This window comes from Chiloscyllium punctatum, chromosome 22, assembly GCF_047496795.1.
Source record: "Chiloscyllium punctatum isolate Juve2018m chromosome 22, sChiPun1.3, whole genome shotgun sequence".
In the NCBI taxonomy this organism is placed as follows: domain Eukaryota; kingdom Metazoa; phylum Chordata; class Chondrichthyes; order Orectolobiformes; family Hemiscylliidae; genus Chiloscyllium; species Chiloscyllium punctatum.
In genome coordinates, this window is record NC_092760.1 from 52,539,766 (window position 1) to 52,562,794 (window position 23,029).

At 41.0% G+C, this 23,029-nt stretch overlaps 1 protein-coding gene across 12 annotated transcripts in view; it reads left to right on the forward strand.

Annotated features, from left to right (window-relative positions):
- Positions 1 to 23,029, forward strand: part of dennd2b (DENN domain containing 2B) — a 462,540-nt gene that overhangs the window by 268,197 nt on the left and 171,314 nt on the right. For 7 of the 12 annotated variants that reach the window (XM_072592318.1, XM_072592315.1, XM_072592319.1 and 4 more), the window contains 2 exons: positions 9,833 to 9,950; positions 10,807 to 12,045. In XM_072592318.1, coding sequence (XP_072448419.1) covers positions 9,833 to 9,950; positions 10,807 to 12,045 — 1,357 coding nt within the window. The remainder of the gene's footprint in view (positions 1 to 9,832; positions 9,951 to 10,806; positions 12,046 to 23,029) is intronic. The other 5 variants (XM_072592325.1, XM_072592323.1, XM_072592326.1 and 2 more) reach the window with 1 other exon arrangement.

The window sequence follows — 23,029 nt, forward strand, 5'->3', positions numbered from 1 at the left end:
TTCACTTCTATAGTTTAAATATTGAAGGCATTTTTGCATTTTTAACCTAATGTTAAAGGAATATATAGCGATACGATTCTCTTCTCTCTGTATTTTTTCCTGTATTGTTCACTCAGCTACTCTGGTGCTTTTTGTCAACAAGGCAATGCACAATTATTTTGTTTTTTCACTCCAATTGTACCACTAATGGAGCCAACAAACAAGATTATGGGTGATATGAATTTCTGCATTTTCTTGCCTCCATGCTCACCTTTATTAGGGAGTAAAATTCCAACTCCATGTTGTGACCATGTACAGGGGCAACTGTAAAGGGTACTGAGGCAGTGGCTCACTATTGTGAAAGTGAATAACTTTCTAGAAAATTCAAAAGTAGATAGCTGAAGCGACCTCAAATACCCTAAAAACTGTAAATTTTTTCATTAGTCATACAATCACATTCTAAACATCAATGCTTATAATAACACCTTTGTCTGCCAGTGCTGACAATGGCTACTTATAAAGTGCATTCCCAACCAATAGCATTATCCAATAAACACAAACTGTGCTTAACCTACAGTAATCATTATTCAACCTGATTCTGTAGTCAGTAGCTGCAACCCTGGAAGAAGGAAATAATAATAACCACATTTGCACTAGCACATTCTGACTTTCTTTGTATTTGATAGAAAAAAGTCATTAGAGTTGTTTTTGTATTTTTTAATTGTTGAAGCAATTCAGTTTAATGAATAAGCAAGTGCTCAGGAGCCAAAGTTTGTGAAAGGAGTAAATAACATTGAACGAATAAATTAACAGAGAACACATCTAAAGGACTCATTAAAAACTTGAATGATCATAAGTGGAGTTATAAATGAGTGAAGAATAGATTTCTCATGTCCTGAGTGTGTTCTGATCCTGATCGGACTTTTTAAAAAAAAAACTCACTTTTGATCAGTTCTGGACAGGGACTTCCTCTTGCAGTCCTGTTGGTATTCCTCGTGTGCAGCAGAAGAGAATAGTTAGGAAGCAGTCAGTCTGCAATATTCTGATGTTTAAGTGCCCAGTGAACACAGTCAGCACTTTGACAGGTGCTGTGAAAGGGTAAGTGTGTATGCTAAGTCTCAGCGTAGGGTTAGTGGGAGAGTGGCATGCGTGTGAGATGAATAGGGTGCCAGATGGATGAGGGGTTCGTGTAGAAGTGGATGAAGAGAGTAGCAGGTGTTTCAGGAGGAATAAATGCAGGTGGGTTTTGGGCTAGGGTGGCAGGAGGTCAAAGGGGTAGAGTTCAGCGAGGTGAGGATGCCATGTAAACAGGTACAGAAACAGATCTGATCCTACTGCTCTCCAAAGGGTGTACCAAACCATAGCTCTATATCTTTCTGTGCTTCAAATGTTAATCTGGTTTTCCTTCATGATGTGTCTAAGGTCAATATTACCATTAGAGTGAACACAGCTCTGTGAATGTGCTGTTAGAACACTGCAAGGTTACACTGCTACAAAGTGACAGTGCAACAGCTGCCTGTAATAAAGGTGGTGCTGCATTTACAGTCACAGGGCAGAAACTCCAGAACATCCTTGGCAATGTTAACTATTCTGATCATCAAGGTTTTAATCCACTGGAATATGAGATTAGAGCCTGCTAGCCATCAATAACAATTACTTCATTCAAGTGTAATGGTTTCAGAAAGCTACATTTTTGAATTTATTTGCTACATTAGTTAATAGCTTCACTCCTGCATCTTGCCACCATCAGGGTGGTTAAAGTATAACAAAATAAAACTTGGCTGCTTCTCCACCAACATATACAGTATTAATTTAACTGGATTTTAGCCAGAAATTGAAAGGCTTTTCCATGAAATACATATTGGCGTTAGGGTGGAGTGGGCATTTGGAGTGGTGCCAGGGCTGCAGGAAGGTGACAGTTACAGTAAGGGCCCAGTTTTAATGTTTGAAAATGAGCATAAACTTAGAATCTTGTCTCATTCTAGATCATATGTGTTGTCACCCATGCGTTCAGAGCACTGTCAACTGAGACTCCTGGTTTAGGAGACTGATATCATCTTGACCCCTTTTATTCATGTGCAAGTGCCTCCTGATTGCAATGTTCAAGGGTACTGTACATTGGGAGCAAACATGCCATTTTCTTCAAACAGTGCAATGCTCTTTGCCATTCTGTCCCCAATGCATTCTATAAAACTTCTACAATTGTAAATTTCTTCGGCCTTTTTGTTTCAGGTGAAACTGACTTGCAATTCACTCGTGGTTCAATTGAAAGCTTTAAAAAGATTTGGATAGATATTTATTGAGGTTTGAGGTTTGCAACAACAAAAATGTTCATTTGTATTGTGCTTCACAGGAGCATTGTCCAGCAAATTTTAATACTTAAGTATTTAAGACCGACCCAAATGTTTTCAGGTCTTAAAGGAGGAAAATGAGATGAAGTTTAGGAGAGAATTCCAAAGTTTAGGAATTAGGCAGCTAAAACTACAGTTTTCAGTTGGAGTGATTTATATTAGATATGCACAGAAGATCAGAATTTAAAAAATGTAACTGTGAGTGTGGAGGGAATTGTAAACAAAGAACTTGGGCGTTCTTGACTACAAATCATTGTACAGGTCATTCTGCTACAATGCGTGTTTCGTCAAGGCGAATTTGCTGTAACACGATTGATGAATTGGAGACATTATTTCTAAAGTGTGAACTTCTAAAACATGTGTTGATTGTGACGCGATTACAACACCAAGACTTTAAGCACTGTTTCTAAAATGTGATTTTTCTATAACACAGGGTTGCACAAGAACGCAACCATGGCATTATAGACTGTCGGTCAATCAGCACGAGGTGTTAGATGATCATGACTTAATGCAAGTAAGGAGCAGGGGATGTCAGCAGAGTCTAGATGTCCTTGGTATTTTGTAATGGAAGATGAGAGTTCAGCCAAAGGAGGATTGGAATAGTCAAGTCTGGACTTAACAAAGGCATTGATGAGACTTTCAGCAGCAGCTGAGCTGAAGCAAAGGCAGTGGTTATGTAAACATCAAATACACTTATTTGATTTTATGAGGAGAAGTTGGTGAAATGAATTAGTGTTAATTTAAAGTTAATGACCAACAGTTGAAGACAGAGGTTGATTCCACAATTAAATAAAATTTGTGCGGAAGTATCTAGTTGGATTATGTGGGGAAATATTTAACAAATAAAAACAGAAAAAAAACCCAATGATGACACAATGGTCAGCACCTAACATTCTTTGTGTGGCTGGTGAAGTGGGGAGAGTCCTTCATGAGGCCACAGTGAGAATGGGAGGTTGGGTTGTCACGCTGAAACGTCTTTCTCATTGTTGGTATTGCAACAATGGTTGGAGACTCATTTAGGAATATACTTGATCATTTCTGGTTTTGCTTGATCAGTAGTGAAATTGCAAATAATCTTGCAATAGTTGGCACAGCCCTGCCTTTGGCTCTCTCTTGACCGGTAGCTTAAACCCACCTGTCACCGTTATGTATGCATGCCAAGTTCTACAGATAAAATTGATGGAATCTTAGTAGATGCAATAAATCTTGGTTTCCTATCATTTGATCTGTCTGGCATTTGTGCTTTCATTTAGTTCCACCTCAAATATGAAGCACTGTATTTTTGATAGTTCTGAAAAGAGTCTCCAACATCAAGGTTAACCAAGGCTTCACATAAAACATTGATCCCATCAGCCGTGCTGTCATAGCCTCTCCATGGACTAATCCAATAATAAAGCGAAGTATGTGTACATCCAGCTGTAGGTGCAGCTATATGATATTGACAGGTTGGCTTAGATCCCTGTTGGTGTAGCTTGGTGTTACTTTATTGACCTTTATTTTTAGTAAACAGGAAATATCATTAGAGGAGAATGCCTACAGGAAAGTTCAGTGCCCTGAAATTAACAGACAAAAAGTGGCACTGCTCAAGCAGCTGTTAAATTGTTAAATTTAAATTCCATACCTCTTTCCTATGTTTAAAAAAAAGTGTATCCATCTGATTTGATGTGGTGTCCAATGTATGGGTAAAGGGAGTGAGTGTACTTCCTGCTTTAGTGTACTAGCTTGCTTCGTATTTTGAGCTCACACAATTACCCAGCAGCAATGTAAATGATGTAGAATCAAGTGCGAAAGTTTCTCCCAATCAGCACATGCCACCTCCACGGACAAGTGTCAGTTGTATTTCCTTGTACCCACAGAGGGAAATTGGGTGCCTTGCAACCCTAGCCTGAAGGAACTCTGAGGAGGTTTGGTCCCCAGACATGCAATATGCTGGCCAACTGGCAACTGGACACACCCTAGAACTCCTGAACTGTCTCCCAGTTACAGCAGAATAGTTTCAATACTTCGTGCATAACTTGGGATAATTGATGGCAACCATCATGGTGCCAAAGATAGTGCTTTGGCTTTCTCTGGGACGCACCTGGGAAGGACAAGAGGGGTACTCTGACATTGGGCAGCCCATGGTCCTCATGCTTTTTCCAGGCTTGTGCCCTGGGTTGGAGCTCCTGTTTCACTGCAAAGTGTTAGCACATGATGGGAAGCAGCAGATATCAGTGAGAAGCCCAACTTGATTGGTATGGAGAACAGGTACTGCAAGCTGTTCTCTGACAGTGGGAGGGGCCATCTAGTTAGACATTGCCTAGCTCAAGCTAAGCAGCCGTCATCTTTTAGTTTGCTGACCTGTCCTGGGCCTCCTGATTCAAAGGGTGCTTGAAGTTTAGACTGTGTATTCAACAAGTGAACCAAATCCCTCTACTCAGAGTGAACTAGAAATAAAAGCAAACAAAAAGGATTTAAAAAAGCTAACTCTTTGATTGGCAAGCAGGAATGTTAGGGTTATATGAATTGCCATGTTCTTGTGTTCCTTAACACAGAATTAGCACGTTTTACTGCTTTGGTAAGTAGTATAGCTTCAATTTACCTAAATTTCAGTTTACTGAACAGACAAACGGATAACTTGCAGTTACAGAATAACTTAAACACACACATCCCTAGTCTATCAAGCTGCTGATTTCACTCCTAATAGCTGCTGGTCATGTGGCATCATTTCTGCTCCTTGGTTCATTAGCATATGCAGTTCTTAAGACAGCAGCCCCTGTCTTAAAAGATAAAACTGCTTTGCATTAAGAGTGAAAATACAATTACACTAGCTAGTTGCAAAGCTATTTGCATAGAAACTAGAATTGAAAAAAATCAAATGTCTAAGAGTTTGTACAATGTGTAGGTGGTTTAGTAATCATTCTATTTAATGCTTGCAGAGATCTGGACTTTATTATTGGTAGTTCTGTGCATTGGTCTTTTGTGTGTTTTTAGAGTGTTGCCTGTTGTTGTGATGGCCTTTCACACCCTCATAATCTGAACATATCTTTGTGCTTGGTTGGCATGCTGTACTGTTCCTGGAATTGGGAATCTTTTTCATCCTCAGTGTTGCCAAATCTTGTACTCATTGTGTTTGCCATGGATGAGCTCATGTTTCCTTTAATTTTCTATCAGTTGGGAATTTGGATAAATGGTTGGTCACCAGGAGAAAGTTGTACTATGTCTGAGGAATAAAACTATTTTGGACCAAGGGTCTGAAGAAACCCCATGAGGATGTAGAGGATTTTTGTGTTGCTTTGATTGATGTCTCTCATATGTCTCGCATATCCTAACTGTCTTTTCGATTTCTCTGCAATCCCATGACCACATCCAGAACAATAAAAGTCTCCCACTTTGTTCTGAAAATGAATAGTTTTCTGTTAACTTTTCCTGCTGCATCTCCATGCCCGTGATGGCACAACTAATCAGCATCTTTCTCTGATGCTATGTAATCAATGTTTCTTCTTCTCAAAGCTTCAACATCTTGTCTCCTTTTAGCAATGTTTAAATACTGTATTACTACCAAGCTGTACTTTCCAAATGGTGTTCTGAAATTTGAGATTACTTGAGAATCCAGTGTCATGTGAACTGAACAGTAGGCATGTTGGACAAACAAAAACAAAGTACTGTAGATGCTGCAAATCTGAAACAAAAGTGGATTGTATTGATGAAACTCAGATCTGGCAGCATCTATAGAGACAGAAAACAAATTAATGTTTCGAGTCCAATATGTATCTCTTCATTACATCAATCGTTCTTCTCCTGTCCTGCTTATTACCCCCTTGAGAATCCTAGTAAATTTTTCAGGCACTATTTCCTTTTCGGGAAGCCATGCTGACTCTGCTTGATTATATTACATACTTCTAAACCCTTTATAATAGGTTCTAATATTTTTCCAATAACCCATGTTAAGTTAACTCATCGATAGTTGCCTTTATTTTGTCTCTTCCCTTTCTGAATAAGAGTGCTACATTGACAATTTTCTAATCATCTAAGATTTTTTTTCAGGATCTAGGGATTCTTGGAAGATTACGACCAATATCTCTGTAACTACTTCCTTTAATATCTAAGGATGCATTCTATCAGGTTGTAGGAGACTTACTAGCTTTTCGCCCTGTTAGTATCCCTCGTACATTTTTTTCAAGTGACATTTTTGTATTTAATTCCTCTCCCCCATTTGCCCCATGATTTAATATTGTTGGAATGCTATTAATTATCTATGGTGAAGATTGATGGAAAGTATTTATTCAATTCCTGTGTCATTTCCTGGTTCCCTGTTATTATATCCCTGGCTTCTAAGCTGTCTGTGTTCACTTTGGCTTCTCCCTTTGTTTTATATATTTACAGATGCTTGTTTCCCTCTTAATATTAAATGAAAGTCTACTCTCATAGTTTATTTTCTCTCTTAATCTATTTTGACCGTCTTTTATTGGTTTTTAAAACTTTCACAATATTTTGAATTACCTATAACCTTTACCATCTCTGAAGAGTCCTTCTTTCTCAATTATCACAGCAATCCACCAGTTACAATTTGCCATCCTGAAAATGACCCATTTGTTGTGATTTTCTTCTGTTTGTTAACCATCCTAAACGCATTCTTAAATATTGTCCCTTATTTTGTATGGTACCTCACTTAATGCCTTTGGATTTCTAAGTACACTACCTCTGCTGGTTGTGCTTAATCCATCCTGTAAGAATTTTGACTTGACTTTCATTTTAATTCTAACACTTACGTCAATTACTATTGGAGACTGAGTTGAGAGAGCTAATTTAAAAGCTTACAAGTCCTGATTGGCTAGAATATTTATTTCAGGTACGAGTATATTTTCACTGGTTTCACATAACGTAAGTTTATCAAAACAAGTACAAAGGAAATGATACTTAACAAAACAAGTAATTTCTCAGTTGATCCACATTAGTAGATGAATAGGTGTACCTATTCCTGGCATTAGTTGAGTGGGCAAGTGTCACTTGTTCTTTTCTGCAGCCTGAAATGCTCCTTCTGCTTCCCTTCCTCATCCACTGAATCATTAAGAATGACCACTTATTAACTCTTGGTAGCCAATTCCTCCTCTGCATGATCAGAGACATCATGAACCCTAATTGTTTTGCCAATGTGTGAACAACACATGATCAATCCTAGATTCATCAAATCGTGTCTCCCCACTTCTTCCTAATTGGTTTCTTTCGAAGTAATGGTTATTTTTGTGACATCACTTCCTGTCTCCTGATTCATTCATTGACATGCCAATTATGTTAAAAGATCACTGTTTTTGTGACAGCTTGAATCTATCAATCTGCTAACTTCTTACATTTTTACTGATAAGGTATGGCACCAATGATGTCAATTTTGTGTCTTTGTAGGAGTATGTAATCTCAATCCTTAGTGATTAACTATTATTCCAGATGTCCCAACCAACACATCCAAGTATTCTTCATTCCAAGCCTATTGATGCACTTCAACTAAAAGAACCATTTTATGTCTCCAATATAACTGTTGATGTTTAAAACAAATTAACTAAAATTACTTTCAAAAGACTATACTGGCTTCCTGTGTTCTCCAAGAGACCTGATGCATACTTTAAATGACAGTAGATGTGATCTATATGGACTTCAGTAAGGCGTTTGACAAGGTTCCCCATGGGAGACTGTTTAGCAAGGTTAGATCTCATGGAGTACAGGAAGAACTAGCCATTTGGATACAGAACTGGCTCAAAGGTAGAAGACAGAGGGTGATGGTGGAGGGTTGTTTTTCGGACTGGAGGCCTGTGACCAGTGGAGTGCCACAAAGATCGGTGCTGGGCCCTCTATGTTTTGTCATTTACATAAATGATTTGGATGCGAGCATAAGAGGTCCAGTTAGTAAGTTTGCAGATGACACCAAAATTGGAGGTGTAGTGGACAGCGAAGAGGGTTACCTCAGATTACAACAGGATCTGGACCAGATGGGCCAATGGGCTGAGAAGTGGCAGATGGAGTTTAATTGAGATAAATGCGAGGTGCTGCATTTTGGGAAAGCAAATCTTAGCAGGATTTTTACACTTAATGGTAAGGTCCTAGGGAGTGTTGCTGAACAAAAAGACCTTGGGGTGCAGGTTCATAGCTCCTTGAAAGTGGAGTCGCAGGTAGATAGGATAGTGAAGGCGGCATTTAGTATGCTTTCCTTTATTGGTCAGAGTATTGAGTACAAGAGTTGGGAGGTCATGTTCCAGCTGTACAGGACATTGGACACTGTTGGAATATTGCGTGCAATTCTAGTCTCCTTCCTATTGGAAAGATGTTGTGAAATTTGAAAGGGTTCAGAAAAGATTTACAAAGATGTTGCCAGGGTTGGAGGATCTGAGCTACAGGGAGAGGCTGAACAGGCTGGGGCTGTTTTCCCTGGAGCGTCAGAGGCTGAGGGGTGACCTTGTAGATGTTTACAAAATTATGAGGGGCATGGATAGGATAAATAGACAAGAGTCTTTTCCCTGAGGTGGGGGAGTCCAGAACTAGAGGGCATAGGTTTAGGGTGAGAGTGGAAAGATATAAAAGAGACCTAAGGGACAACTTTTTCACAGTACATGTGTGGAATGAGTTGCCAGAGGATGTGGTGGAGGCTGGTACAATTGCAACATTTCAGAGGCATTTGAATGGGTATATGAATAGGAAGGATTTTGAGGGATATGGGCCGGGTGCTGGCAGTTGAGACTAGGTTGGGTTGGGATATCTGGTCGGCATGAATGGGTTGGACCGAAGGGTCTGTTTCCATGCTGTACATCTCTATGACTCTAATACCAGTTAAAAACATAACACTGTCTTTGCTCAAAACGTTTAACCTCTAAAGAACTCTCACATTTGTTAGCCAAAGTTTACATGAGCTTAAATAATAAAGCAAATCAGAAAACTATAAACCCATACCCTAATTTTGGGGCCAAATAGGTATTCTTACCCACAGAATATGATCAATTCCAATAATTTAATCAAACACAACATTGCTTTCACAGAACAGTATTGACACCGCCTGATAGTATCAGTACATTTAGAAAATCAGAACAATCATTTTTATTAGTAGATTCTAGTATCTCCCCAATGACAGAAGTTATGCTAACTGACCCATACTTTCCTGTTGCCTAACTTTCTTGAACAGGGATGCTATACCTCTGTTTTACCAATCTGCTATAATCTTAGGGATTTGTACAATTACAGCCAATGCATCTGCTATTTTTTTCAGCAGCTCTATTTAAGATCCTGAGATGTATCCTGTAAATTTGTCATCTGCACTTGTTAAGTTTCATAAGTTTATCTGGAGTATTTTTCCAAGTGAGGCTGGTTATTTTAAGTTCCCCTCTCCTTTCTTGTTCTCTTGATTTTTGACGATACCTGGGATGTTTTTGGTGTCTTCTCCTATGAAGATAGCTATAAAGTACTTGTTCAAAGCCTCTGCCATTTCCTCACTTAGCATTAATAATTCTCCAATCTCACAATCCTATAATGTTTTTCAGCTCTAAGGTCCATCTGTGGCAGCAGCTTCAGGAACCAGATGTTAATGCACCAGCACATCAACCATGTGCAGAAACTGAGAGTGGCTGCACAGCTGTGTCCAATCTCGCACTGTAAAGGGTGAATGCTTACTTTAGCTGTTCTTTTCCTTTTTAGATTTGACTTTATTATCTGTTTTTATACTTCTTGTTAGTTTCCTATTATACATGAAATTCCATTTTTTTTATAGTCATTGTTTGCTGCTTTCATAATCTTTTCTGGCCTTTCACCAATCTTTAAAGCATTTAATGTGTTCTCCTTAAATTTGATAGAATGCTTAACTTCCTTCGTCACATTGAAATCCCTCTCCACAAACATAGTTCTATGACTTGCCAGGATACTCATCTCAGTGGGAATCAGGTGATTGCCATCCCAAAAGTGCAGGTCTCTGTTTCCACCATTTCTGGCACCTCTGCCCAAGATCTGAAGCACATTGCTCTCATGCCAGACTTTGAGTCAAGCATGCAACTCTCCTGTCTTATTTTCTTGATGCCAGTTTGTTCATGGGTTCAAATAGTAATGCAGAGATTATTACCTTCATGATTTCATGTTTTCAGTTTAGTTCCTAACTGCTCATGGTCTCTCAGCAGAACATCTTTCTTAGTATCATTGGTACTGAAGAGGACTGTGCAGCTTGTTGAATTCTTGCTCTATTTGCTAACTCTCTCCCTAATTTCAAAAATCTTCCCCAATATCCCTCCATGGTCTTTTGGTGCCCTAGCCTATCTTCTCTATTATTTTCCATTTAGCTATCATCGTTGCCTAGTAGATTTCTTTCTTCTTTATTGATTAGATGGTATCCTGTAAGTGAGGGGTGTTATTTCAGTTATTAACAAGTCGAAAGCTGAACAAATATAATAAAACTGATGTACAATTTGTGTATTATTTATGATTTTTCTGTCTTTTTCATTGTTTTAATGGAATTTCTTTTTTACAGGCGTCATTCAGTGTGCCCAACCACACTTTCATTGCCAGTAAGAAGCTCAGCATACCCATTAAGTGACAGTGAAGACTCCTATAGATCTACTAGATGTGCTCATATTTCAGCTCCACGACTGAGTCTGAGGGATTGTGGATCAGGAGGAGCAACACCAAGAAGCAGTTTTCTTCATTCATGTAGTATTGATTCCAAAAGTCCTTTACTGAAAGCTGTGAGTATTGGATGTTTAGATACACACCTGCCAGGCACCACAGTTGAAGGAATCCGAGACCAGAAACAATCACAGGAAGAGTGCCAAGAAGAGCCAGGTGATGGGATAGGCACCAACCAACTTAACCGGAGCACCCTGTCTTTGGCACCTGCTTCTACCTTCCGGAACCTATCCTTCAGTCGGGCCGGCATTCGCTCTCAGACTGTTGACATTAGGCAGAAGATTTCGGAATGGGAATGCAGAAAGGAAATGTCACCCAGGCGGAACCTAATGTTGGAGAAGAGGAAAGTAGGAGACAGAGCTAGTAGTGAGGGCTGCCCTAGCATGCTGCCCTCACCGTGCAGTGAGAAGACCTTTGATCTGACAGGATTCAAGAGAATGAGTAGGTCATTCTCCGAGTGCTCGTACCCCGAGACTGAAGATGATGCATCTGATAAAGAGTCATTTGCCAGACATGAAAGGTTGTTTGGTAAGAACCAGCCTTCCAGTTTCTGTAGTAAAGAACATCCAAAAAAACAGACATCTGCTGTATTGAGCAGGATTCAGAAAATTGAGCAAGCTCTCAAAGAGAGCCCCAATAAGGACCTTCCTCAGTTGCCCAGCAGCTGCTATGGGAGGGAAAGACTGAGAAAAAAGTCTTTCATTCCAAGTGTGTCAGAGGATATTAAGGAACCTGGGAGTACAACACAGAGAGGGAGTGTTAGCTCTGTGTTAACAGAGCCGGAGCCTGACCCTGTGATTGAGAAATCTATGTCAAAGCAGCAGCTTAGTCATAACTCTGAAAGCTCCTACCACAAACCTGAACCACCGGCTGAAAGTCTGCCCAGCATTGTGGTGAATCCTGTGCCAAAGCCAAAACGCACCTTTGAGTATGAAGCAGATAAAAACCATAGGAGCTCTCCTAGCAACAGTCTACCTCCATCCTCAACTCCCACTTCTCCTCCACCTCTCCCATCAACTCCTGCTCCGCCTGTCACCCGGAGGCAGAAAAAAGATTCAAACCTCCACAGGAAAATCCATAACAGGTAAACTTGCATCTTCACTATAACATTTACAGTGCAAAAGCAAGTGGGCGCAAGTTTTGTATTTCTTGTGGTTGCAGGAAAGGTGCCGGGAGTGGAGGTTGGGTTGGTGGGGGGTGTGGACCTGACGAGGGAGTCACGGAGGGAGTGGTCTTGTCAGTAATATTTATTAAAAGTAGAATTGTTCATAATGAATGACACCAGGACCTATCATGTTTAATACAGCTATAAGATAATAGTCATTTGGTACCACAGTATGTGAGTATTGCTGAAAAAGACAAACTTTGTCAAAATTTTTCATCTTGCATTCAACAGGATAATTTTCAAGCAATATTGAAGCAAAGGGAAAACAAAATTTATACTGTATTACATGAGTGCTGATTGGCTGTCAAATGGACACCTCTTACTGGTAGAGGCATTGCCGTGGCAACCTTTCTTCTACAGCAGAAATTGAAATCCTTTGAAATTTAATCCTATCCATTAATCACTGATGTCTGAACATTGCACGGTTTAGGAATCAATGTTTCCCATAGGTTAGTTGAGCAGCATACCATACGTCTTTGAGAATTACTGAATACCATCAACATTACTGGGACTGAAATATGATTATGGGGTACTCACCTTGATGCATACAGACATATGTAGTGCAGTCTTACACTGTGAGAGATTGTAATTCTCATTACAATCGGTTCTGATATAACACGATAGCTCTCTGTGATCTTGTGTTAAAGAAAATTGTGCAATAGCCACACCAATTAACTAATGGCGCCAAAATGGCATTATAGCCAATGCAGGTAAGGAAAGTTCGCATTCTCCAAACAATGGTCGTAATCCTTCAATTGCGTTAAAGCAATTTGCATTGAAGAAACACGTGTTATAGCAGAATCGACTGTATTTAGTATAGGCACGTCATGAATTTTACTATCAACATCTGCTCTGTGCCAGTTATTATACTTTTGGTGTTGAAAATGTGTTGCTGGAAAAGCGCAGCAGGTCAGGCAGCATCCAAGGAGCAGGAGAATCGACGTTTCAGGCATGAGCCCTTCTTCAGGAATGAGGAAAGTGTGTCCAGCAGGCTAAGATAAAAGGTAGGGATGAGGGACTTGGGGGAGGGGCATTGGAAATGTGATAGGTGGAAGGAGGTCAAGGTGAGGGTGATAGGCCGGAGTGGAGGTGGGGGCGGAGAGGTCAGGAAGAAGATTGCAGGTTAGGAAGGCGGTGCTGAGTTTGAGGGGTTTGACTGAGACAAGGTGAGGGGAGGGGAAATGAGGAAACTGGAGAAATCTGAGTTCATTCCTTGTGGTTGGAGGGTTCCGAGGCCGAAGATGAGGCACTCTTCCTCCAACCGTCGTGTTGCTATGGTCTGGCGATGGAGGAGTCCAAGGACCTGCATGTCCTTGGTGGAGTGGGAGGGGGAGTTGAAGTGTTGAGCCACGGGGTGGTTGGGTTGGTTGGTCTGGGTGTCCCAGAGATGTTCTCTGAAACGTTCCGCAAGTAGGCGGCCTGTCTCCCCAATATAGAGGAGGCGACAGCGGATGCAGTAAATGATGTGTGTGGAGGTGCAGGTGAATTTATGGCGGATATGGAAGGATCCCTTGGGGCCTTGGAGGGAAGTGAGGGGGGAGGTGTGGGCGCAAGTTTTGCATTTCTTGTGGTTGCAGGGAAGGTACCGGGAGTGGAGGTTGGGTTGGTGGGGGGTGTGGACCTGACGAGGGAGTCACGGAGGGAGTGGTCTTTTCGGAATGCTGATAGGGGAGGGAAATGTATCCCTGGTGGTGGGGTCCGTTTGGAGGTGACAAAAATGATGACGGATGATACGATGTATATGGAGGTTGGTGGTTGGTAGGTGAGGACCAGTGGGGTTCTGACCTGGCGGCGATTGGAGGGGTGGGGTTCAAGGGCAGAGGAGCGGGAAGTGGAGATGATGCGGTGGAGGGCATCATCAATCATGTCTGGGGGGACATTGAGGTCTTGAAGAGGCCATCTGGGTTGTGCAGTATTGGAATTGGTCCTCGTGGGAGCAGATGCGGCGGAGACGAAGGAATTGGGAATATGGGATGGCGTTTTTACAGGGGGCCGGGTAGGAGGAGGTGTAGTCTAGGTAGCTGTGGGAGTCGGTGGAAGAACTCAGATTTCTCCAGTTTCCTCATTTCCCCTCCCCAACCTTGTCTCAGTCAAATCTCTTGAACTCAGCATCGCCTTCCTAACCTGCAATCTTCTTCCTGGCCTATCTCCCTCACCTTAACCTCCTTCCACCTATCGTATTTCCAACGCCCCTCCCCCAAGTCCCTCCTCCCTACCTTTTATCTTAGCCTGCTGGACACACTTTCCTCGTTCCTGAAGAAGGGCTTATGCCCGAAACGTCGATTCTCCTGCTCCTTGGATGCTGCCTGACCTGCTGCGCTTTTCCAGCAACACATTTTCAGCTCTGATCTCCAACATCTGCAGTCCTCACTTTCTCCTCGAAGATTATACTTTTGGTCCTTGATTTAAGATCCATTGAGATCCCTTAAGGTTTGGAAACTACTTCAGTTGCACCCTCACAACCCCGGAAGATGGCACTTGGCTGGTGCCAATTAAGAAAAGTGTTGAATAATATTTGGTTTATATTGACACTTCCTCCTCCATGACATTCATAATACAGTTCTCAACACCTATTTTGGATACCTTTCAGCCCAATGCAATGAAAGTGTTATTGCATTTATTCCCACAGTCTTCAGAGAATGACTCAAGTAGTTTAAAACAAAACTGCTCAGTTATTCAAGAGAATCTGTGTGTTGAGCTTGGTTCAGTTGCATTTGCTGTTAATGCAAATTTGCTATTTGCCTGCAGTGACTTCAAGCAGCAGGTATACTCTTTTTCATTTTATTGGTGGTGTTTTGGCTGATTTATCCTAAAATTTTCCTGATTTGCGTTTTTATATTTGATATTAATCTGCAAGATGTGCACAAGCTTTAACTTGCTATTGATTTTATTTGGATTTGCATAATTCCTCTCTCTCTGACAAACTGTACTTTGAGCTTCTTTTGTATAACTGTGCTTCCAGGAAGCACTTATGATATGCAGTTTGGATGCAGTTAAGATGTCTTAAAAGTAACGATAAGCACTTTATGTACTTTTCATTTTTTGAAGAAAATGTTTATGTCACTTTAAAATTCTTTAATGCATTTTTAGAAAGAGGTTCAGCTTTATCATGACTTTGCAACTCTTTCAAAAGGAATCTCTCTCATTCACTGCAAGGCTATGTAAGTGCAATTAGTCACAAAGTTGCATGAGAGTTGTCTGATGCAAGTCTCTTGTTGTAGACCAGTTCTTGCATGGGTCATTGTGTGTTATTATTTTGTTAGCCATGTCATTTTTATAAACAAACCTGAGCCAATTATTTGAGTTTGTATTGCCAGCAGGGAGCTTCATCGAGAGTAGCAGCATGTCTCAGGAAATAACTGGCACTCAGCCTAGGATTTTCCCATCCATTCGCTGGCATATGCTGCTGGCAGATAAAACACTCCGCTGACTACACAAACTCATAAAATGTAACCTTTGGCTTTTTTCAAAGTTAATAATATTCCTACTCACCCACCCTTCTTCCTTTTTAATACCTTCTTTACAACCCACCACTTTTACCAAACCATGAATGACCCCAGATATCTGCTTTGACTTGGCCTCCATTTTACACTGATTGCTATTCCCAGAACAACCTGGATTTTTGTTTACATCAGTTACACTAATGTACGTTGTTATTTCACAATTTTTGTTTCTCTTCCCGGTAATCTCAGATGGAGGATGGGAAAATTTTTTGGCTGTAACAACTGCTCCTTTTTTGAAGTAGTTTAGGAGCTGGAGGTGATTTCCTTGAATTCCAGGAGCAGCAATACTGTTTTATATGCTGTTGCATTGTTTTGGAACTTTGGGAAAAAAAAAGTCAAAACAACAGCAGTTTTAAAAGGGAGAAGAACAGATAAAGGAAGCACATGGTGTGGTCAGTACAGGAGAGAGAGCGAGCGAGAAAGAAACTGATGCTGCCTTTGCTGTTTGAATTCATGTATCGCTGGACATTGAGGTGCGTCTGGGAAAATTAAGCAATATTGAAATTCACAACTGATCTTGGAGGAACTGTTTGGTGAAGTTCACAGCACCGAATCAGATAAGTTATTTGTTGTTTTAAGTGTGGCCTACAGAAAGTCTGCAGTAATGAGTAGAGTGGGTTCTTTCTTGATTATATGTTTTTAGAGATATGTCTCTTGATTAAACTTAAAATAAAAGCCATAACTATTAATTTAACCTGTAGATTGTAAAGGAGCAAAAATGACCTTTAGTAGAGTGATATGCACTACTTGTCAGATGTGGGAGTTTAAATAGAGTTTAAGGGTTACTGCCGATTATAAATGCCAAAACTACTGTTGGTTATGAATCTTATCAGATCGAATGGATCGGTTGGAGAGACAGTTAGAAGCAGTGAGGAATTTGCAACAGTATGTGATGGATGGCAGTTATAGGAAGGGGGGAAAGTATCCGATACAGTCACATAGATGGGTTAACTCCAGGAAAGGTAAGACAGGTAGGTAGCTAGTGCAGGAGTCTTTTGTGGATATACCCATTTTAAACAGGTATGCTGTTTTAGAAAATGTAGGGGGTGATGGATTCTCAGGGGAACGTAGCACAAGCAGCCACATTTCTGGTATTGAGACTGGCTCTAATGCAACGAGGGGTACATCGGGTTCCAAGTGATCAATTGTGTTAGGGGATTCTCTAGTTCGAGGTACAGAGAGATGTTTCTGTGGCCAGCAATGAAATAGCAGAATGGTGTGTTGCTTCCCTGGTGCTAGGATCAAGGATGTCTCAGAGAGGATGCAGAATGTTCTCAAGGGGGAGAGGGGCCAGCAAGAGGTCATTGGTTTCAATGTGGTCAATGACATAGGAAGGGAAAAGGTTGAGATTCTGAAGGGAGATTAGAGAGAGTTAGGCATGAATTTAAAAAGGACGTCTTCAAGGGTAGTAATATCTTGATTACTCCCAGTGCTATGAGCTAATGAGGGCAGGAATAGGAAGATAGAGCAGATGAATGCATGGCTGAGGAGCTGGTGTCTGGGAGAAGGATTCACATTTTTGGATCATTGGAATCTCTTTTGGGGTAGAAGTGACCTGTACAAAAAGGATGGATTGCACCTAAATTGGAAGGGGACTAATATACTGGCAGGAAAATTTGCTAGAGCTGTTTGGGAGGATCTAAACTAGTAAGGTGGGGGCCTGGGGGGGGGGGTGGGAGTTGGTTGGTGTGTGTGTGGTGGTACTCAGGGAGATAGTGAGGAAAGAGATCAATCTGAGACTTGTACAGTTGAGAACAGAAGCGAGTCAAACAGTCAGGGCAGGCAGGGACATGGTAGGACTAATAAATTAAACTGCATTTATTTCAATGCAAGGGGCCTAACAGGGAAGGCAGATGATCTCAGGGCATGGTTAGGAACATGGGACTGGGATATCATAGCAGTTACAGAGACATGGCTCAGGGTTGGGCAGGACTGGCAGCTTAATGTTCCAGGATATAAATGCTACAGGGACAATAGAAAGGGAGGAAAGAGAGGAAGGGGAGTGGTGTGTTTGATAAGGTATACCATTAAAGCTGTGCTGAGGGAGGATATTCCTGGAAATACATTCAGGGAAGTTATTTGGGTGGAACTGAGAAATAAGAAAGGGATGATAACCTTATTGGGATTTTATTACAGACCCCCTAATAGTCAGAGGGAAATTGAGAAACAAACTTGTAAGGAGATCTCAGCTATCTGTAAGAATAATAGGGTGGTTATGGTAGAGGATTTTAACTTTCCAAACATAGACTGAGACTGCCATATTGTTAAGGGTTTAGATGGAGAGGAATTTGTCAAGTGTGTACAAGAAAATTTTCTGATTCAGTATGTGGATGTATCTACTAGAGAAGGTTCAAAACTGGACCTTCTCTTGGGAAATAAGGCAGGGCAGGTGACTGAGATATCAGTGGGGGAGCACTTTGGGGCCAGCGACCATATTTCTATTAGATTTAAAATAGGGATGGAAAAGGATAGACCAGATCTAAAAGTTGAAGCTCTAAATTGGAGAAAGGCCAATATTGATGGTATTAGGCAAGAACTTTTGAAAGCTGATTGGGGGCAGATGTTTGTAGGTGAAGGGCCGGCTGGAAAATGGCAAGCCTTCAGAAATGAGATAACAAGAATCCAGGAAAAAATATATTCCTGTCAGGTAGAAAGAAAAGGTTGGTATGTATAGGGAAGGCTGGATGACTAAAGAAATTGAGGGTTTGGTGAAGAAAAAGAAGGAAGTATATGTCAGGTATAGACAGGATAGATCGAGTGAATCGTTAGAGTATAAAGGCAGTAGGAGTATACTTAAGAGGGAAATCAGGAGGGCAAAAAGGGGATATGAGGTAGGTTTGGCAAATAGAATTAAGGAGAATCCCAAAAGATTTTACAAATATATTAAGGACAAAAGGGTAACTAGGAAGATAATAGGGTCCCTCAAAGATCAGCAAGGCGGACTTTGTGTGGAGCCGCAGAAAGTGGGGGAGATACTAAATGAGTATTTTGCATCAGTATTTACTGTGGAAAAGGATATGGAAGATATAGATTGTCGGGAAATAGATGGTGACACCTTGCAAATGTGCATATTACAGAGGAAATGCTGGATGTCTTGAAACGGGTAGAGGTGGATAAATCCCCAGGACCTGATCAGGTGTACCCTAGAACTCTGTGGGAAGCTAGGGAAGTGATTGCTGGGCCTCTTGCTGAGATATTTATATCGTCGATAGTCGCAGGTGAAGTGCCAGAAGACTGGAGGTTGGCTAACGTGGTGCCATTGTTTAAGAAAGGCAGTAAAGACAAGCCAGGGAACTATAGACCAGTGAGCCTGATGTTGGTGGTGGGCAAGTTGTTGGAGGGAAATCTGAGGGACAGGATGTACATGTATTTGGAAAGGCAAGGACTGATTAGGGATAGTCAACATGGGTTTGTGTGTGGGAAATCATGTCTCACAAACTTGATTGAGTTTTTTGAAGAAGTAACAAAGAAGATTGATGAGGGCAGAGCAGTAGATGTGATATCTGGAGTTCAGTAAGGCATTCAACAAGGTTCCCCATGGGAGACTGATTAGCAAGGTTAGATCTGTTGTAATACAGGGAGTACTCGCCATTTGGATACTGGCTCAAAGGTAAAAGACAGAGGGTGGTAGTGCGGGGATGTTTTTCAGACGGGAGGCCTGTGACCAGTAGAGTGCCACAAGGATCGGTGCTGGGCCCTCTACTTTTTGTCATTTACATAAATGATTTGGATGCGAGCATAAGAGGTACAGTTAGTAAGTTTGCAGATGACACTAAAATTGGAGGTGTAGTGGGCAGCGAAGAAGATTACTTCAGATTACAACAGGATCTTGGCCAGATGAGCCCATGGGCTGAGAAGTGGCAGATGGAGTTTAATTGAGATAAATGCGAGGTGCTGCATTTTGGGAAAGCAAATCTTAGCAGGACCTATACACTTAATGGTAAGGTCCTAGGGAATGCTGCTGAACAAAGAAACCTTGAAGTGCAGGTTCATAGCTCCTTGAAAGTGGAGTCGCAGGATAGTGAAGACGGCATTTGGTATGCTTTCCTTTATTGGTCAGAGCATTGAGTATAGGAGTTGGGAGGTCATGTTGCAGCTGTACAGGACATTGGTTAGGCCACTGTTGGAATATTGCATGCAATTCTGGTCTCCTTCCTATCGGAAGGATGTTGTGAAACTTGAAAGGGTTCAGAAAAGATTGACAAGGATGTTGCCAGGGTTGGAGGATTTGAGCTATAGGGAGAGGCTGATCAGTCTGGGGCTGTTTTCCCTGGAGCGTCGGAGGCTGAGGGGTGACTTTATAGAGGTTTAAAAAATTGAGGGTCATCGATAGGGCAAATAGGCAAAATCTTTTCCCTGAGGTGGGGGAGTCCAGAACTAGAGGGCATAGGTTTTGGGGTGAGAGGGGAAAGATGTAAAAGAGACCTAAGGGGCAATGTTTTCAAGCAGAGGGTGGTATGTATATGGAATGAGCTGGCAGAGGAAGTGGTGGAGGCTGCAACATTTAAGAGGCATTTGGATGGGTATATGAATAGGAAGGGTTTGGAGGGATATGGGCCGGGTGCTGGCAGGTGGGACTAGATTGGGTTGGGATATCTGGTCGGCATGGATGGGTTGGATCGAAGGGTCTGTTTCCATGCTGTACATCTCTATGACTCTTCTGAGCCCTGAAGGAATTCTTTTGACAAATATGGATCCTGAACAGATTGGTGATATGCCTTATCATGGCAGTAATTCTTCTTTCAAATTCTGTCACAGCTTGTACTTCTTTAGCTCACTAATTTATTTTACAAGTTATCTTATAAGAACTCAGCCTTTTACCTGATTGCATGTCTAAAATCAATGGGCCACACCCATTTTCCAGGCCTGACTCGACAAGAGTAATTGGAAGGTAAATTGGTTTTCCTGGGGCTTTGTGCTCCCATATTCTTACAAGGCGTCGAATGGTGACTCAATGGTTTGCACTGCAGCCTCACAGCGCTAGGGACCCTAAGTCAGTTCCAGCCTCTGCTAACTATCTGTGTGGAGTTTGTTCGTTCACCCCCTTTGTGCATGGGTTTCCTCAGGTACTGCAGTTTCCTCCCCCAGTCCAAAAGATATGCAGGTTAGGTGCCTTAACCATGGGAAATGTTGGGTTATGAGGTTAGGGTGGGGAGGGCGTTGTGGTCTGCATGGGATGCTCTTCACCATTGGGATTCTATGATATCCCTGCATTTCTATGATCTGTGGTAAATGTTGGAAGCATACCTATTCCATGCTACCAGGAAATATAACATCTGCTATCCATCGGGGACCTTTGGAGTCTTCAGGCTCAATCCTCAATCCAACTCCCCATGAAACCCTGTGCCTCTGTCTTGACTCAGACAAAATGAAAGGTGTATGTTTATATATTGCTTTTCATAAGAACTGGATGCCTCAAAGTGCTCTACAGCCAACGAAGTACTTTGAAGTATATTGTGTAATACATGCACAGCAAATTTCCACAGACAGTAATTTAGAAATTATTAGATCATCTGCTTTTCCAATATTGATTTATGGATAAATATTGGTTTGTACACCAGGGATAATTCACCTGGTTTTCTTCAATATTGTATCATGGCATCTTTTCAATCCATCCATGTCACCCACAGTTACCTTCTCATCCAAAAGATGTGACTTCCAATAGTGCAGCACTCCATCTGTACTGCACAGGAATCAGGGGGGCCTTTCTCCAGGAACACCATTGAGTTCTCTTTTTTTGGTCTCTGTGAAAGTTGATTCAGAAAGTATTTTTAACAAGAAACATTTATTTCCTTATCTTTGGATGCACCGTACTGTGGCTAATTGTGTTCCTCTAAAAGTTGCAATATCTCAAAGTATGCAGACTTCCATTTTTTTGTTGTTTCTCGTGCAGTTAGAGAACAATTTTTGAGCACAGGACACCACTCTTGTTAGCCACAACCATTTGGCAAAGGTGGCCATAAAAGCTCAGATTTGGAGGTGTGGCAAGAACCTAGAGAAACCCCTCAAGGAAGTTGAGGACCAACCTAATTTTGTGCAGTTACTTTTCATTGCAATCACAGAAGTGCTTTCACTAAATTTGTTGTTTCTTTGAACAAATTCTTACCTCCTGTCAAAAGTATTTAAAGAAATTATTTCTGCTGTTTATAATACATAAGTAAATTCTAAACATGGATCTCAAAACTTTGGAATAATTGTCCATGGCTACTCACCAGAATTTACCAGTCTTTCCATGGAATGTAATCCTAACAGAACTGACATGCACCCCATTTCTCAGCACTCCCACAAACTGTCATATCAGAGGTTATTTTCAGATTCTGACTGCCTAATAGAAAGGATACTGATAGATATGTAAATGTTTATATTAATTTGTTTTGTTTCAGATCGCATTTAAAATTTCATTTAACTTTGTTACTAGCTCCGGATATACATAACTTCCCTGTCAGGATATTAGATTTGAATATGCACACAAAGACACTTCATCCTTCCAGCCATCTAAACAACTGCTACCTCAAAAAGGAGGAATTTGGTTCAAAGCAAAACCATTTTAGCTTGTTAATCAGATATATTCTCAATGTCTTCCAAACAGTCATAAAACTATGAGTCAGAGGATTGAAATAAGAAAGAACAGCCAGTCCATCTAGTTGGCTCCATTATGGACCTGGTGCTAAAATGTACACCGCAACACTTTTGTTTCTGTCTCATTTCTTTATGGTTGTACCTCAGAGGAGGTCATTTGACCCATTCTGTGTGTGCTTGTTCTCTGCAAGAGCCACCCAGCTAGACACACTTCTCTGTCTTCTCCCTGCAGCCAAGCAATTGTTTTCTCTTCAGATTTTTAAATTCCCTTTTGAAAGCTACAACTAAATCTGCCTTCACTGCACTTTCAGGTAGTGTATTACAGCTGCTAACCACTCAGTATATGTAAGAGCTTTCCCTCACGCTCACTTAATGCTGAACTAATCCAGCGTTCCCTGCGATAGTCCAGGTAAAAATCAAAATGTATCCATACAGAATTTTATTTTCTTATGAAGTCATATTCAACTTGAAATATTCACTTAGTTTCTCTTCACAGATGTTTCCAGACCTCCTGATTACCTCCAGAAATTCCTGTATTACTTTCTTTGTTGAATTCTTAATAATCTTTGACAATCCTGAAACATCTGGGGCATTGCTGATCTCAGCCAGTGATCTTTATTGTTTCCACTTCATGGAAAAGATATATTGTTAAACAATAACCGGCTTTTTTTTTAATTAAGTAAAGTTTGCCGAATGTATATTTGGGAATCAAAGGAGAAATTCTGCTGCCTTGTCTACAAAGAAAACTAGCATATGGTTCCTGAATTGCTCCAGTCAATTCAATCCTTTTGATTTAAATGTTTTTTTGATGGCAATTATTG